The sequence below is a fragment of the Paramormyrops kingsleyae genome, chromosome 17 (genome assembly GCF_048594095.1).
Source record: "Paramormyrops kingsleyae isolate MSU_618 chromosome 17, PKINGS_0.4, whole genome shotgun sequence".
In the NCBI taxonomy this organism is placed as follows: Eukaryota; Metazoa; Chordata; class Actinopteri; order Osteoglossiformes; family Mormyridae; genus Paramormyrops; species Paramormyrops kingsleyae.
In genome coordinates, this window is record NC_132813.1 from 3,641,156 (window position 1) to 3,660,027 (window position 18,872).

At 48.1% G+C, this 18,872-nt stretch overlaps 1 protein-coding gene across 1 annotated transcript; it reads right to left on the reverse strand.

Moving 5' to 3' along the window:
- Positions 1-8,544: 8,544 nt before the first annotated feature.
- LOC111849817 (ras-related protein Rap-2b) lies at positions 8,545-10,463 on the reverse strand. The gene has a single exon (XM_023823041.2). It carries the CDS (start codon positions 10,179-10,181, stop codon positions 9,630-9,632), a length of 552 nt encoding a protein of 183 aa, XP_023678809.1. The 5' UTR covers positions 10,182-10,463; the 3' UTR covers positions 8,545-9,629.
- Between the last annotated feature and the right edge of the window lie 8,409 nt (positions 10,464-18,872).

The window sequence follows — 18,872 nt, forward strand, 5'->3', positions numbered from 1 at the left end:
TCAAACCATCCGTATAGTTTGTTAGAACCTTCTAGAAGGACCATCTGTGGCCAGTACAGTTTATTCTCAGCGCCAATGTGAGCCAGTAACTTCCTGTATTCATCATGAGAAGCAGACACTTTGTATGCCGGCTCGCGTCAGCCTCAGGTTCAAGTCGTCTACTCGGCCCAGTCAGCCGAGGGCTGTGCGTTGAGACAGCCCCACCATCGCGGGCCAAGACTGAATCACAGGGGCGCAGCAGACCCCGGCAACCCATGTCAACCAGTCTGATCCGGCAGACAAATCACCCAGCCTACATGTTCTTATAAATGTGCTGTTGCCATGGCAACTGTCCTGCCAGTACTTCCAGATTGCTATTTTGTGTCGAAAACGCTATACTGTTATACTGTTATGTTCCCCCCCCCCTACCTCCCACTTCCGACGGCTGAAAGCCAAGAGTACTGTTGGACTGCAGCTCGTTTGCAAAACGGCTCATTTTGAAGACCCTACAGACTCTACCTCACATCATTCCGATAGCAGGACCATACACAGGGGCAGGACCAAGGAGAGCACTGGCCCCCCAATGAAAGCTAGTGGGCCCCTCGAATGTTCCCTCCCCTGTTAATCACAGATTCAGAGCATATCATTGGCTAATGGTAAGGTTGGCCCCTCTATATGAATTACGGTTCCTCTTATGCCCCTCGCCTTGAAAATAATCCCAGAATCACCATCTCTCTCCAAACGGTCGTTTGCCACCAGTCTGGCTGCACTGGTCAAGAGGAATGCCCAAGGAATTTGGGACACCGATAGACATGGCGATAACCACAGGGGTCAGAAGCCAGACCATGGCGAGAAGCTCAAAGCTACACACGATTTCCACGGCTTTGGGGTGGCAGCCTGCTGTGTGGATCGATACGACGCAGAGCTGCTTTGGTGCGAAGTCTTGCAGACAGAGGAGGATTCACTCGCCCTCTGCCCCACCTCGCTTGAAAGTATGTGCGGCAATTAATGTGAATGAGCTCACGGAATCCCACAATCCTCCTGGTTCTCTGTGTCTGTCACCCAGCCTGCGCGGCACACAATGGCCTATTGAAGCATCGCGCTGCAGCAGAATCGTGTGAAAGCGGACAGCAGGTCTCCTCTGGAGCTCGTCGGTCAAGGCCGGTGATGGCTGCCGTCACGCTGCTCCAGATGCGTCCAAACCTTCTGCTGCGAGATGTCAAACTTCAAAGAGCTCGCTGCCCTGCGCCTTCTCCGCGGTAAGGCGTGTGCAGGACACCCTGCCCTACCCAGAGGCCTCGGCGCACGACGCGCGCCACCCACCCCCCCCCCCCCGCTGGTGTTCAGCCGCTGACTGGAACACTATTCCTGCAGCTGCGGGCCTTTTAGAGACCAAAACCTAGGAGCAATGGGGCTGAAGCTCTGTCAGCCTTTGCTTCAGCTTCCTCATTCCCAGAATTGTGCTGGGGTACCAAAGGGTGGATGTTCCATTCAACACACCAGAGGGGCACAGGATGGGGGGGGGGGGGGGGTGTCTCTGAATGTGATTAAACTGAATCCTTACATGTTACTTTTCTGAACAACAAAACACGCAGCTGTCTAATCAAGCTCGTTTGAACAAGGCCTCCTTTACAGACTCAGAGGTGGTCACAGCTCAAAGCCCCCCCCCCCATTTTATGTTACATTATTTATTTCAGTACTTTTTTTACAATACGCAACAACCCAAAAGTGATTCTCTCTAAGAGTAAGATACTTTATTGTCATTGTATCAGAAATACAATGAAATTTGTTTGGTAGCCCACGGCTCAGCAGCAAAGAGGTACATTAATGTACCACATTAAAATACAGTCTTGTACACATCATATAATTATAAATAAACCTAATATAAGTATTGGTAAAATACAATATAAAAAATACATTCCTTAGCGGAGTCTAGAGTGTGCTGGATGAATTTTTTTTTTTTTAATCCTAAATTATTTACTGATTTAGGTATTTACAGTCAGTGTGATGTAAAGTGACCAAGTGCATATCAGCAGCAATACAGACGTGTGGAAGTGACTTAATGGTCAGTGTTCTGTAGTGGGAAGGAGTGTGACGGAGGCCACTGCTCTCGGGAAAAAGCTGGTCCTCAGTCTGTTTGTTCGTGACTTGATGGTTCTGAATCTTTTGCCCGATGGGAGGGGGACAAACAGTTTGTAACCCGGGTGGGTGGGGTCCTCGATGATGTTGCTAGCCTTCCTACATAGTAGGCTGGCATAAACATTGTTCAGATCTGGGAGCTTGGTACCCACGATCCTCTGCGCAATCTTAATTATCCGGGCCGAGTCTCTCCGGTTCTGTGCGGTTCAGCTGGAGTACCACACTGTAGCAGAGAATGCTCTCTATTGTGCTCCTGTAGAAGGTGACAAGGAGCTATGTTACAATAAAACTATGTTCTAGTTGTATAGGGTATGTTTTTCCAGAGTGGCACGCAGGACTAGAGAAAGGGATGTATAAGCAAAATTCTGCCTTTCCTGGGTGATCAAACTCAGATAAAAACAAAACCTCAAATTTCAGCAGGACCTGACATCAATCAGTAGTGACACAAAGATCAGTAGTGTAAATTCAGGGTCTGAGTGTGAACACAATGAGAGCATGAGCGAGTGTGAACACAGACGAGAATGTGGACCCAGACTAAGCAACAATGCTTAGATGGTATTAAAAATGACTCCAGCTGCCGCTGTCTGCACTAACCACAACAATGTTAATTTAACCAAAAAGATGCTAACCAAGCTAACGCTAACACCATGGATGCTAATAGTGCTAATGCTAACCCTGTGGATACTAACCACCGTGCCTGACTGGGTCCATTTTCCCCGCTAGAACAGAGACGACACATGGATAATAAGACAAAAGCCTCCCAGACTAGACAGAGCAGCTGACAGGATGGGCCTAACCCCCAGCCCCAGGCTCCTGCTGCCCCTGTCCCTCTGTAAAAGCACTGGATTCACACTGCAGGGGGGTAAAGAAAAGCTCTCTGTCCGTATGGCATGCAGGCTTAATAAAGCATCGAAGCGTTAGAACATGGGGAGGGGAGCGCCTCCTGTTGACTGGATGGCTCCGTGTAAACTGCAGAATGTCAGTCACATGACCTGCAGGGCCCTGAAACGTCACTCCAGTGCCTAACCTGATCTGTCCTGCTCCGGACGTGCTGGCTGCTTCCTTACAGATAAAGTACCTTATAAACACTTCAATCAAATGACGGGCAGGCTGGTAGGGCTACTGGGTAGTCCTTAATATTCCAGGGACATCGAAAGGTCATTTACTAAATCAGAGTGTCTGTTATATTTCTGCTTTTAAGGTTAAGCCAAGCTGAACGAAAAACTAGTATCTCGGTTTGTCAAATTGTTAAAACAGAAGTTGTCATGCTTTGATGCATTTAGAAAGCCTGACCTTGTGATTTTTCTGCACCTGGACATGATCAGCCAATTCCTAAGTGGCATGGTGTGTCAGCCTGTGTGACAAGCAGAGTGACACACTAACTCGCAGCGGGACAGGAAGTCCCAGTAAGATCCACCCTTCCTTCCTGCCTGTCCTCTTCAGTGCCGAGCTCCCCAGGTCGGTCTTGAGAGCTTCGACACCGTTGCGGGCAGAGTCAGGCAACAGCCAGGAGCAGAGAGACCACAGGCCTTTCAGGGCTTCGTCAGCTGCTCAGACCGCGAGGCCCAGCATCAGAGGCTGTTAGACGTGACACTTCCGAGGCAAATTGAAACTCATGATCGTCACCCGACCAGAGATACGGCACAAAGAAACATCCTCATTCACGGCCTCAAAGGAAACAGGCAGGTTCGTTCTTCCTGTCTGCATTCTCAGACCACCCCTCCACCCCCCCCCCCTCCCTCCTGGGGGATGGGCACACGGCTTTGTGGTGTCATTGCATGACTTGAAAGATGACAGGAAACAAAAGACTCTGTGTCCAACATTAAGGAAGAAAAAAAAACAGGCATAAAGCACGATGCAGAATTGACTGCTGAAAGGGAAATATTTGAAAACTTTTCTGAGTCACCATTCCCCAATCTCCAGTGCTGCCTCGGCTGTAAACAAGTCAGTATCAGGGTGGGTTTTTCTTCTTTTGTTTGCGTTTACGTCCTGCCAAGACGGGACACAGAGGCCAACGCCATGATCAAGCACAGGCGCGGCCCACTGGAAAGCACCCTGGGTGACTACCTACCGAATTGACCCACCGTGTCCCCACCGATGGCAGCTTCCAGCTGCATGTGGCGTCACTCTCCTCCGGCAGGAACGATTAGCGGACCCTGGGGGGCACCTCACCTGATGCCGGCCGCAAAGCGAGGATGCGTGATGTAGCCGATTCAGCCGTTTCCTTGGCGAGCCGACAGTTACCCCCTCAGGAGTGATCAGGAGTAAACATCATTCTAAATGAGTTGTCCTACTAGTGCAACCCCGCGCCCCCTTTGAAATTTTACACTGTGGTGCTAGAGTGCACTCGGCTAAATATGGACCCAATGTGATCGGTCCCAGGTGCCACTACCAGCATGTCCCCCCCCCCCTTCCCGGAGCAGATACCAGCAGAGCCCCCAACTGCATGATACAAACTCAGCATTAAAACCAAAGCAGACCACCTCAGAACAGATAGCCCCAGGATGCTTAACAAAGCGTTCATGGTAATGTGACCCACACCTAGTATTCACATGACGCGACCCACAATGCACCTGGGCCAAACAGCACCAAGCAGCACAAGTCAAATGGACTTATGCTCCTCAGATTAAGAAACAATATTGCCAGTTTGTCAACCTCTATTAGGTCACTTCCCTATCCCTGTTGTTCTGGGTTTATTTTTCTTTTTTTAAAACTTACAATTTCTTATAGCCTAATCACTATAAATGAACGCTATAAATTCAAAATGTTTTTACCTTCAGTTATGTAGAACAGTAACTGTTTTCCATAACTGTGGTTTCCTCATGGGGGGGGGGGGGGGAGGGTGTCAGCAATGAACCAGCAGTTTGTCACAGGAAAAAAGAAATCCCTCCCCCTCCCCCTCCCATTTTGTGTTCGTTACGTCTGATGTGTGCATGAAACAGGGAGCCCAGCCCCCAGGGGTGGAGCGGCAGAGCCAGATGAATGCATAAAGTAGCAGAATGTGACATACATTTGAGTGTGTGTGATGATGAAATAATGTAAGTCAGACTGGTTCACCGGGTGGGGTGAAGTGTGTAGCTGGATGTGCTGCACAGCCACACAGTATTTCCTTTCCACACTCAGCCATAAACAAACAAAACACAGAAATATGGGTATGGCAACCTTTTTTTTACTTTTTTTACTCTATGAGTAAGTGTCTAAGCCAATGCCAATCATGTCACGTGAGCAAGGAACCATGACAAAGCTTCTGCAACCATAACCCCAGTTACTCCCAAACACTCTTTGCGGTTTACATCCGGGCTCTCCGGGGTTCCTCCTGTCTCCCTGCCAAAAACCACCAGCCGAGCGACGGGACGATACCCCCAGCTCTGTGTGGCCGCGTGATCAACGTGAACCTGTTAAGTCTCGCCCCTTAAAACGCAAAGCCATGAACACACTTTGGTACAGGCACGCATTGGCCTGGTTTCAGATTCGGAACACGACTCAGAGTTTGTCAGCCGGTCGGCACGGTTACGGAGGTCACGTGACCAAAAGCGGCAGCCATGCTAGCTCTGTGCCTTTCGGCACTTCCTGTCAGAGCCGTATTCCTTCCCGTTGCTCCTGCACTCACTTGGCTGTTACAGCGGGTTTCTGCTCCCAGTCCATCTTCCACAACAAATAGTCACTACAGACCAGGACAGGCAGCCATGCTTGATATACACGTACCTCAATGCTCTGCCATTAGCCTATCGGTAGGTAGACGGGCTAGACCCCCCCACTAGTTACCAGTTAGCAGTGTACCTACCCTTTATAGACAGCTTTATAGTCTTCCTGACACGATGCGTCAGCCTCTGGTGCAGAATGCACAAACATTATGCGAGTGTCGACCTGAAAAGAACAGCGATACTTTATTCATGCCCGAGGAAAACTTGTCTCGAGACATACAGACAGATATACAGCCAAGATCAAGCAGCACCCTTGGAGCTGGGGATTAAAGGCCTTATTCAACAGCCCAAAGATGGTACCAGTCTGCTGGTCCTGGGACTGCCCCAGAGGGTGGTCCTAAAAAGGTGAAGGCTGGTTCCAAGACCCCACAATTCCAACAACAAACCAGGAAGCACATGCACTCACAGATGAGTCATAGCTCAGGATCTTGCTGCAAACAGCAGATAAGAATGTTAACCCACAGTGTCTGCTCCCACCTACACGCAGAGATCCATCTCGTGACCCAGGCTCAGTTCGGAGTTGTGTCTGAACAAATCCACCAAGGCCCAGGCCTGACAGGCCCAGGCAGTCGACTACATGATATGACAAAAACGTCGGGAATGTGGGGACATTCCCAACACACAGCCACCGCCCAGCCCCAGGCTACAAAACCCCAACACTGGAAAGTCTCTCCCATCATTTTTTCCCAAGATATGCTCAGATCTGATGGCCACAGTTTACATTTAAATCAAAATGAAAGTGTTGGAGTCTATAGAAATGAAAGTGTAACACTTTCATTTCTATAGACTCCATCAGTTTCAACATCAGCCACCCACAGATAAGCATGTCTGACACAGGGCATACAGTTCAATGCACAATGGAAAGTCAGTGCATAACAGATAGAAGCGCTGGGGATACTATGAAATATACCGGCACAAAACCCTCCCCTGGGGCCACAGGCATCCCACAGCCTGTCCTGCGGAGGCTGTCCCGTGCCAGCGATCGGCACTCCAGCGTTCCTTCATCCGATAACATCGAAACAGACTGTGTCCAAGAAGAGAGAGGGGAAAAAAAAACAGTTCTGTTTGCCAAGAGCATGTATGAGCTCCTTTGAAACCGTAGCCAACAACTGAAAGAGAATGAGCAGGGTCAGTGGGAATCACAGAGCGGAGAAAGCCGTGGGGGGGTCCAAGAGAGGCCCCCGGCTGACTCGATGCCAGGCTCTTCCCACCCCACTGTGCCGAACCCCACCCACCACTGGGGACTGAATCTGTGATTGGAATGATTATAAAACAGATCACCACCCACGTCCATGCTGGTGTGGCGGCTTCCGTCTCTTTCACAGGCACGGGCGTCTGCAGAAGCGCCGTGTCGCACCTCTTCCCGATGTGTCATTAGTGGGACTCTCTAACTGTTCCCATCTTCTTACCGACCAGCTCCGAACATCGCGGAGAAAGAGGCAGGAGCACAGATGCTTGCAGAAGCCTGACTGAACAGCAACACGGAGATAAGTCAGGCAATAACTGGTAATAATCACACCTGCACACACACCACAGTGGCAGCTGAAGGGATCAGGAGACAGAACAAGAGAGACAATACCAGAGCCAACAGGGGGGCCCCTTGCCCAGGGCAGCTGACAAATGAGGGAACTGGAAGCAGCCTGTCAGAGAAACAGGAACCATCACAAAACGGTGCGTCACATCTGCGGCTTACATCACATAGTTGCCCATAAGATGTTAAGCAACAGACTGATGCTTTCCGTACCCTGTAGGTCAAGCTAGAAGCTCCTGGTGTTCATATTTAGGAGCAGAGTGCAGAAGACTCAAAACATGGTCCAACCCAAGGGCATGAAAATCCCATAATCCCCATACAAAACAAACCTTTTGACAGCACAGATCTCAGGCAGCAAAACACCCCCACCAGCAGGGGGCAGCGGCAGTACTGCCTGTCGGCGAGTGGGGGGCCGCATTCTCATTATGCAGATTTATTCATGCCCAGTTATGTGTTGGAGCATGCAGCAGCAGCATCCTGAGCAATGATTCAGAGCCCGTATCTACAAACAGCCAGGACGTTGTTCCAGAGCACAGAGGAATTTCCAGTGCCCAGAGGGAGACAGATTCCTCAGCACCGGGCTCTTAAAGAGACACGACGTCAGCGGCTCACATTCCAAAATCACGACACAGCGGACCGACTCCTGATCCAGTCATTTCTCCTGAAACCTTTATGTCTCGGACACCTCTTGGCTTTCCATAATTATACAGCTGGTCATCTTTTTGAAGACCACAACACTGTGCCCCACCAATAATCTGAACCACTGATCCAGGTCAGCCACATGCCACACTGACCTTTGGGTTTGGGTTGACATGCCCTTCCTACTTCCAAAACACCAGTTCCAAGACCAGAATCAGCATGACTACCATAAAACCCACAGGAAAATGCCTCCCAGAACCACACCAGACCCAAGACTGTCACTCACCGTCAAGGAAACCCAGGACACCTACTCCAGACCTGGGTCCATAAGACAGTCATACGCTGTATCTGCTGTGATCTATATGCAGCAGCAATTGTTTCCGTAAATAAAAGCTTTTCAACCACTCATAACAAATATGGAAGTGCAGAGTTAGAAATATCATACAAATATCAACAGAAGCATCAAAGTCCTATACAGCAGGTCTTTCTGCAGGTCACGCCAGACACCACAATCCCAGTGAGGGTCCAACATCACAGACAATCACTAAATGAAGCAAGACCACCAGTGTTTTTTTTTTTAAAAATGCAATTTGTATTAAAAGTCTTAAAACAGACAAACAGCTGTTAAAACGCTGGTCTGAAATTAGAATTACAATCGGGTTAGAATTTCAATAATACACCATCCACATTTTTGTTAAAAACAAACATGACGAGGAAAAAAATCTTTGCTTCAACTGGCCGGGGAAATAGGCGTGGTTTGGTGAAGTCAGAGGGTTTCCAAGTACCTGTAAATCTAATTACAATTACAACCCGTCATAACCTGCATTTCAAAAACCAAAATTAACGAGGGAAAAATGCCTTGTATTAACAAAGAGCTATTTTGTCCTGTCTCCGACGTCCGTGAAATTAACGAAAGTGAAACAGTTAAGTACTTCGAGGATTGCCGTATGATGAGATTGGTGTAGGGGCTCCGAGATTGGCACTGGACGGGAGGCGGGTCTGAAAGGCACTGCATGCGGGCCGGTCCCGGTCGGCGTCCCCGCGTCGCTTCTCGGGTCCGGGTGGCACTCAAGCTGAAGCGGGTTTCACGGCTAACGCGCTGGGAAGATACACCCTCCTCTTCCGTCCTCCCACCCGAAACCGTATGCAGAAGTTAAACATTTTCATGGCATTTCTCAAAGTACCCACTTCGGTTCGGGCTGGAACAGGGATGCTCTATCCCGCCGCTCACGGGGTTCGGCGGACCGGACCGTCCCGATCCGGCCCCCTTCCCCTTTAAAAGATCCCTCGACCCGTCCCAGGCCGGAGGGTGCGGCGCAGGACCCAACCGAACCCCCCTTGCAATACACTTTCAAAAATAATTATACAACTAAAAGAACCTGATGAAATTAAAATATAACAGCGGCAACACGGGCCGCGCTGCCCCGGGCGACACAACGCGGGCGTCCGCCGAAACTCGTCTTATTTCCCAAATTCCAGGACATTCAAGTATTCAGCGTGTAAACAGCGGGATTGTGGGCTGCGCGTCCCCCCGCCGAAGTGTGCAGGGGCGACGGGACGCCCTACGACGCCCACGGCGCCGTCTCCCTTCTGAGTCCGGCGAGCCCCTCCGTCTCCGCCGCCAACTTTACCGGCGTTTACAGGAGGACGCAGGCAGCGCAGCAGCGGTCGTCGCCGTTGGGCGTCGAGGCGTAGTTCATCTGCCGAACGATCTCGGCGAACAGCTCGTCGACCGAGCCCTTGTTCTTGGCCGAGGTCTCCATGAAGGGGCAGTTCCACTCGTCCGCCAGTGCTTTGCCTTCGCCCGCCGAGACTTCCCTCTCGCCCTCCAGATCCACCTTGTTCCCCACCAGGATCATGGGCACCCGCTCGTACCTCTTCACCCGTATGATCTGATCCCGCATGGGCTTGATGTCCTGGAAGCTCTGCTGGTTCACCAGGCTGTAGACCAGGATGAAGCCCTGGCCGTTCTTGATATACAGGTCTCGCATGGAGGCGAACTGCTCCGTCCCCGCCGTGTCCAGGATTTCCAGCACGGAGGGCGATGAATCCACCTCGATCTCCTTCCTGTAGAAGTCTTCTATCGTGGGGTCGTATTTCTCGATGAAGGAGCCCGTCACGAACTGGACGGTGAGCGCCGATTTGCCGACTCCGCCGGAGCCCAGCACCACTACTTTGTACTCTCTCATGGCTCCTGCGGCAGCGCTGCGCGTCGCCCCGCTCCCCCGCTGAATGCGCTCTCCACCCGCCGGCTGCCGCTACCTTCTCAAACCGCCAGCAGCTCTGTCCCTCTGGCAGCCGCCTCCAACCCGGCTTTTCGGCTATGCGGGTTGATCTTGCGGGATCGCAGGTCAGGATGCGAGTGGAGCAGATCTCCGGTGTGCCCCCGCATTAGAAGTATGACATGCGCGGCCCCGCCGCTCCGCGTGCGGCGCGCTCTTCCTGCTTGTCTGCGCCGTGCCGCTTCCCGTTTTCTTAAAGGCGCAGGCGCCGGCTTTTCCCAGACTCCTCTGCGCCGCAGTAATGTGAGGGCCACGCCCTGCGCAGCTTGCGCCCCTGTCCGGCCGTGTGAGTCACTGCTTTGTCACCCGCCCCGAGCCGCTGGGTCTCTCACGTCGCCGATCGCGTTTATCACCCCGACGACATACAGACGTGATAAGCGACGTGCTAATCGAATCTGGCTCACTATTAGCAATTTAATTTAAAGTATAATCGAATCTAACTTAATCATTACAATCTACATTTACACATCTACAGATATGAATGCAACATATGACCCAACTGAGGTTTTTAAGACGAATAAATTTTAAATATATATTCGTAAGACCTAATTATAGAGCTGTGACAAAGGAATGCTTGAACACTTGCCATATGTTCATTTGTCTAGCTGTCAGAAGTTAAGATTTATATCATGCATCTAAAAAATGTATTTAACAGGGCTTCACTGAGAAGAAAATGTCATTTACGGCTAACATAATATGACCACTTGAAACAAATGCAGGTAGACCTACAAACCAAAGAGAAATTATAGTCCCATCGGTTTAGTCAAAAGTACAGAACGTCCAGGATCACTCAAATGAAAATTATGTTTGGTCTCTTAATGTGCAGCAATCTGATTCGGTATCAAAGTTTTCATTGAAATCTAAAACAGGTGCCAGAGTTTAGTCTATGGAGGGTGGTAGGTGGGCAGGTAGACTGATTAAAACAATGGAGTTATGATGAGGATGTGCTGATGGACTTTATGGTTAGTAAAACATTCACTTTGTATGTTATAATTCTCTCTGTCGATCACTGGATGACAATAAAGCCAGTAAAGTGAAAGCTGACTCATTTCCTCTCGGAAGGACAGCCGCTGGTTAACAGGTTATGCGTACGGGCCTGTGTGCGCTTCCTGTGTGGTACGCTATTAGACAACAAGAGAACACCGAAAGATTCATGCTTCTCACGCAGGTGAGGAGATTACGCAATGCACACCTGACTTGTATCAACCAGGAAGCCAACCAAAGAATTTTTTGTGAGCTGGGGGCTCAGCTGTTCCTTCATTATAAATGACGGCATCACCTTATTACCCTGTCATAAATGACACATTATGGAAAATCCTAGTTTGTTGTTTCTGTTTTCAGCGTGGCCTGGGGCAAACGGGTGGATGCACACGTATCCATGCAGACAACCAGCTGCATAAGGAACAAACTTCCTATTTCACATCAGAGTGTGTTTTAAAGAGCAGTGTTACAATAACAGATGCACACTGGGTGAAATCCACTGTGTCATAGAGGTTCATCGAGTGGTTTCTACTGAAATGAGAAAACTTCCCATTAAATGAGCACATGGGGTTTCAGCGTCCAGGCTGCTGAACAATCGGAAATTACTCACTTACCTGCTCATCTGAATCGGAGTGTTGGAAACATGCATTTTAAAAGCATCCATTAGATTTAGATGCAAGACAGAAGAAGGACACTGCGTCCAGGTAGTCACTGCTTCTGTAATATCAGGATTGTATTTGTAAGATATTAGGGTGAATATCACAGCAATAATATCACAGCAATGTGGTTTACATCATAGGAAACTGAGAACAGAGGACTGGAGATAGATAGTGCTCGTCCCATGAGAGGGAAAACTTCACACCCGGCCTGGCCTGGAATAATCCACTCTCAGCCATTGAAAGACCTTTGCTTTCATTTAACTGTGATGTAATGAATGGCCAGTCGCCCCCCCCTTGCTGACCGGCTCGCGAATGTCACACTCACACCATTCCGAAGGCCTGCCTTGCGAATTGAATAGCGGATAGGCCGCTCTGGAAAGCAACCCTGGGTCTTTGATTGGAAAAGGAATGTCACACGTTGGGGGGGGGGAGGTTGGAGGGGCCCTCACCCAGCATGTCCCTTGAACCTGGGGGCTTCACTAGAAGGGTGCAAATGGCACACAATAAGCCCTTTTCAACACTCAATTTGCTACATCTTCTCACAAGCAGATCATGTGAGTGGTCTGAAACTTTACTTAATACCCTTCCCACCCCACCCCTGTGTTGCCAAGAGAGTCTGCTGGCCTTGCCAGGACACGCAGGCCCTTTTTATGGTGACCTTACTGAAACACCAGCATAAACTTTCACCGTGTGGCAGGACAGTGGCTTCATGCTGCGGCCTTTGACTCGTTTCCACTGCAATACAGTTACTCACTGTAAGCTGGTTGGAGATTTCAATCAGTAGGTGTGGAAATGGGGTGTAATTGTGATGCGTGAAAAGATCTAAGCTCAGCAGACCAAACTTTCTTTGTTTGTCGGTGTTGTTTTTAGGAAACACTGAAAATCACTTTTTTTGAGACCCACATTTTAGTTTCGTAAAGACTCCAAGAAAGTGTTTCGTCCACTGTAAGATTTGGGCCCTTGGATTCACATGTGCAATTCAGGAACACAAATCCAGTAATTCTGTGCTTCTGGGCACAGAACCAAAAACCCACACAGTTAAAAATGTCTTTGGATCTTTTTACTGTCTGATTATAATCTCGTCAAGCTAATCTCTCCTGTGGTTTTTACCTAAATAATATGAGATCCAGGCTTCCTGTAGTTTTTCTTCTTATTGGACGCTGCAAGATCTTTTCATGGTGCTCTGAGGATAAACATTTGCTCCTGAAAAATTAGCCAAAAATTATGGGGAATATGTATCATCGCTGACACTTGCAAATTGAACTGGGACCCTGAATCATATCTGTGTTAACTGAAGAAGCCATTCCTCAGTGCTGATAATGGAAGGTAGAGCCAAGGGACTCTGTAATTACCATGTCTGTGAGGTAACAGCACATTCATTATGGCACAGAGAGCTTCTTCAGGCTCAGTCCTTGGGGAGAAGCTCTCCAAAGACATGCTGGGAAATACTGCAGCATCTAGTCTATGTTATACGGTAATTTGCAGTAGGGTCTCAGTTATGAATATACAGCCTATTCTCGATTAGATTCTTTGCGTGTTATTTTAAAGTCGCACAAATAGCTGAGCTAGATTTCACTGGCGGCAGGGTGAGCCTAATAAAGAACACAAAAATATGTACATGACCCCACAAACCTGTACGGGGTAACTGGCAGGAAGATGGATGAGTAAGTTTATTAATGAAAGGTAAGAAAAAATAAAGAACGCAGAGCACTTACATTCTTTATGTGATATACATTGATATCCTGAAGTTTTTCCAGGAAGTTTGTGGATATTATGTTGTTTTGGGGGTGTCGATGATTCACTTTTTAAGAACATTTGACATTCCAATAAATGAGCACATCTGTTTTAAACATCCAGGCTTCTGAACAATATAACTTCTTTATACTGTGGATGGAAATGACTTATTTTACCTACTCATCCCCATCAGGGTGGAGGGAACATGCGTAGCCCCTAGCGGTCATGGGTCATGTTTTACAGCTGCTCCTTATGTTTGCAGGCGAGAAAGGAGAAGGACAGTGTGTCCACAAGGTCAAAGGGGGGGCATGTTTCCCAGTAACGTGCTAATGACACACGCTGCCGTTCCGGTGCTGTTCTCAGACTGGCTGTCGTTAGCAGGTGGGACTGAGAGTAAACATCTGGAGTTGTGAATGAGAGTTAACATCTGGCCTAGCTTCTGATTTTTTTTCTGGACCCAGTGGTAGAAGGAAAGGACGTAGAGAAGATGGGAGTTTCTGTGGAAGCCTTCTGCTGGGACCTCGAACAGTTGTAACTGCTTTTCGTTTTCAGTTCAACTGCTGCCAAGTCTGGGGGAAATTTATCTAACTGAAAACTTAGGTTTCTCTTTTTGATTACTCATTGGTAGTTGGACACCATGCTGGACCCAGTACTGGACACTATTATGGACTGTATTGGGCTGAGGGGTTAACACTGTTAATTTCCTCTTGAATCCAGTTTTAATTTTGCATTTCTCAGAAAACTGTACTGATTATACCATGAGTTCCACCGCCTACCCCCACACCAGTTTCAAGGAGCCTGTAAAACAGTGTTTCACGCCAGAAACATCTCGCTTTCTGTCATCACTCCTTCTCTCCCTCCCACACAGACAGACACGCTCTAAGTCTATACCCCAAGATGGAGAATCTCACATTTACATACATATACACTCATTCACATCATTATACCAGTGCTTTCAAAAAGAAACACCACTATATTTAAACTTTAAAAAATATAAACTGATGTGAGTTCAGATTAAACTGTATGAATTCTAAGGACTTCTTTTAGCAATATCATCTCTCACTGTTAAGGGAAATATACTCATAGATCTTGGTGACAATTATTGGATTATGGGGCCCTCTTGTGGTAGTTTTCCATTATGACATTCTATTATAACCATTTCATGACGTATGGGGTCAAAATGTCCCCATAATACTATTTAGTGACTAATGACAGTTTTTTTGTGTGATTTTACTATGAAATAGCATTATATGGGGGTAGAATTGTGGCCGCACTTCTCTAGAGTTGGGAGGTTGAATCCCACCTCTGCTGTGTGTGTGTGTGTGGGGGGGTGGGGGGTTTGCATGTCCTCCTTTCGTCATGCAGGTATCCTCCTGCAGTCTAAGGGCACGCGATTAGGCTAATCGATATCTCTATCTCTAAATGGCCCCTAGTGTGCAGGGAGTGGCATCCTATCCAGGGTGAATCCCAGTATGACATATAGGGAGTGGCATCCTATCCAGGGTGAATCCCAGTATGACATATACCCCTAAATGCCCCTAAAACAATCATAATTTAATGCTCGCTCCTTACATATGCACCATGCACGTTTCCTGATCAATGTCCCACATCTCTGGTTTTTCTTTTTGTCTTGTCTTTTTCAATACAACTTTCTGTTCCTCATTTACATATTTATCATAATTATTATTATTAAATAGTTATCTTATGTTTTATTCTTCTATTGATACTACTGTTCTTTTGTTATGGTGAAACTGGTCACTTTTCATTTCACTGCAGGTTATAGTCTGACTGTATACCTCGCATGTGACAAATAAAAATCCTTGAATCCTTAGTGTTATAATGCATTGTACCAGGAGGGGGCAGCATGCTAGAATAAAACAACAAAAAGCATTATTTTCACCATAAACACAAACATGTCTTCAAGGGTGTCTACACATCTCCCTACGGCCGGCAGGGTACAAGCTGCTCAAGGACGGGGACTTTTATAATCCAGAGAGTGTCCCAGAGTGACTCCTGTGAAGCTCCCATTTCCAGGTACTGAATGTGCACTTCACTTATGGAATGGCGTGTGCCTCTGCGGGTTAGGATGCTATGCCAATGATCAGAAGGTCACTGGTTCAAATCCCATGGTTGACAGAATGATTTCACTGTTGGGCCCTTGAACAAGGCTGACCCTGCTTTTTCAGTGGTACATTGCCTTGGATAAAAGCGTCTACTAAATAAACATACCAGGTGGCTCTGTGCTATTCATACCAAAGCTGGCTTCGTTCTCGGACTGGCTGGGAAGCCGTCACTCCTCTGGCCAAGCAGATCCAGCGTGAGCATCCCTTAAACGGCAGATTCACACGCTGGCGGCGGACGTAAGTGTGCCACGCTGATGAGGCAGCTTGCGGCCGGCCGGCCCGGCCCGGCCCGGCCCGGCGACTCCACACAAAGCGGCAGTGTTGAGCGGTCCGGGTGGCTCTGAAGGACTCGGGTCAGAGAAGAAGCCGCCGGCGCACACAGCCGCTGCATTGTCCCCGCAAGCGGGCATGGCCGACCGGATACCGCTCAATGCTGCTGGCCTCTAACACTCCACAATCCTCTCTTTTCACGCGTGACATTTAACCAACATTAATAACACATCTGGGGGTGGGGGGTGAGGGGTGAGGGCCCACAGAAAATCATCGAAAGAAGGACAGAGAGGGAATGTGGTTTTGGGAACAGGACTCTGCTGATGTGCAACTACAGATCACAGGGGGGGGGGGGATTGTGCCTCTGATCAGAAGGTCGCTGGTTCTACTCCCAGATTTGTCAGAGTGGTTTTTGCAGTTGCATCAGGGATCATCTAACCAATTGCAACACACACTCACACACATACCTGAGAATAAGCCACTGAAGTTGTTAAATGAAACAAAGGTCTCCGCAACATGCGCACATGGAGACAACCGGCCTGAGAGTGTCCGTGTGTGAAAGGCAATGCAGACCACCCACACTCTCTGTGAACACCTAGACCTCCAGCAACATAATCAACCTCGTCATGAGAGCCTTCTAGATCTTTCTAGTACTCTTGCTCTTGCAGGTACCAGTGAAACAGAAGCAAAGAAAATAAAATGTGAAGTAAGCGGCCATCAGGAAGAAAGAGGTTTCACTTTTGTTTTTCTGATACAGCTGCCGGCAAAGAAATTTCCAGGTAAATCAGTGTGTAATCACAAGACAGACAAGTACTGACGCACAAGTGGGCATGTTACAGATCATGTGGTATTTATATTATGGGATATATGTTGGTCGACCTGGGAGGGGTTTACCCTATTTTTACAGAAATCCTCCTGAGACTCCCATCTTGTGAAATCTGCTACAGCACTTTGTATGTGTGTGTGTGTGTGTGTGTGTGTGTGTGTGTGTGTGTGTGTGTGTGGTTTCATATGGCAAACTACATCTGCTTAAATTCTCCGTCCCAAATTATTTTCAGTATAATGCAATTCATTTTTCATACAGCTACTTCCAAGACACTAGAGCGTGTGGCAGGACATTGTTAGTTTACATGTCACAGAAAAAAAAAATAACAAAAAAACCTAGAAAACAATGAAGTAGAGGAACCAAAACTGTATAAACCCCTTGCAATCCCCACAGCTGCACAAGCTGTTTACAGAATCCCCCCCACCCTGCATTGTGTCTTGGGGGTACAAAAGAAGGACGCACATTAGGCATGAGAAATGGCTCCGTCACTCTCTGCCCTTGTGTGTTGTACCTTGCAAAGACGGGCTGCTTTTAAAAACCTCCACTGAGCGTGACACAGGTCTAATTATAGCAGGAAATGCAGGGCAGAGGTGTTGACTTTCAATCTAAAGTCCCCAACTTGCCCCCCAGTGGGCCAGTTACTGGGGTATCCCAAAACACACATTCCAGAATGGAGACCGACAGACTGATCCGGACCAATGTACCTCACGATCCATAAAATGGCAACGCTCTGCAGACCTGTATTGATGAATGATATTACTTAGGGGAAGGTTTCAAAGCTGGTTCGGAGTGTTTACCCTTGAACACAACCTGCTGGACAGGCAGACAACCAAAAGACCAGCACTGGAGAATCTGCCAGAAAGAGAAATAGGATCTGAGGTGAGTAAAATGCAAATACCTCGATTGTCACTGACAGACTCTTGGAGTAGGATCAGAATACATATGTCAACCTGTCAGGCAACCTGGCCTTCCAAGATTAAACCATTGGATTGTCTCCAAACTTTCTACAGATTGGCCTGACATCACTTTATAAGACAGGCCTTTCCTTAATTAACTGGATTTGGAGGGGCGGGGGCAGTCACTTCAGCACTAGCACTTTCTGGATCTTTGCGTCTGTTTACTCAGCTTAAAGTGCTCCGGAAAGCTCTGTGGTCCGCCGAGAAAATCAGCAGCTTACAGAATTTATCTCCATATTGGACCCGGCCTGTGGACTACAAGCCCACGTACAAGTTAGAACCCAGGTTTCTTATCAGATCTTCCCTGTCTCTATCTTTCAGCTTCAAAATCCTGTTTTTCTCCCCCCAGAAGCAATTCCGAGAAGTTGTCTTCTCTGTACTGGCTTAACCACGTCACCCAGGACAGCATACAGAGTTTGACACATCCTACATGAGACTCTCAGCCATAATGTCAAGTCCTGGCTTGATCCTGGACATGCCAGAAACAGCTGACAGCCTATCAGAGGGCAGCACTGCATTCCTAGAGAAAGGGTTCCACCTACACCAGTACTGATCATCAGGCAGCAATCCAGAGCCTGCTTGTGTAGATCAGAGTCTCTCCCTCCATAACTACATCTACACCTCATTGCCGAGGCACTATAAGCCCTCTAGAAGACTAGGAGGTGCAAACCCTTCCTGTAACCCGACACCACACAGAGTCCTGGCATGAGGAATGTAGTGAGTGATCGGACATGAAGAAATCTTCAGACCAGGAGCAGAGGTGGATAGTTCAGGTCCAGAAAGTAAAAGTCCAGACAGATTTTGTTTCAACCGACCAGTTGAGCATAAAGAGTCACAGTCACAGTATGTTTTTGCCTGTAGCTATTTTATGGAATCACATTCAAAATATGCTTCAAACTACCTGTATGTGTATTGACCTCTCCATGGATCAGCTTCCCCACCCCTGGTCTGTGCATTTCACCATTTGACTTTGAAATGTTCCCAACACACGATGCAGAACTTTCCTGGGCTTGAGAAGTGGCCTTGTGGGCCATTGGAGAAATACCGTT

Coding starts and splice junctions, on each gene's coding strand:
- LOC111849817 (XM_023823041.2), bottom strand. CDS start 10,181: ATGAGAGAGTACAAAGTAGTGGTGCTGGGCTCCGGCGGAGTCGGCAAA.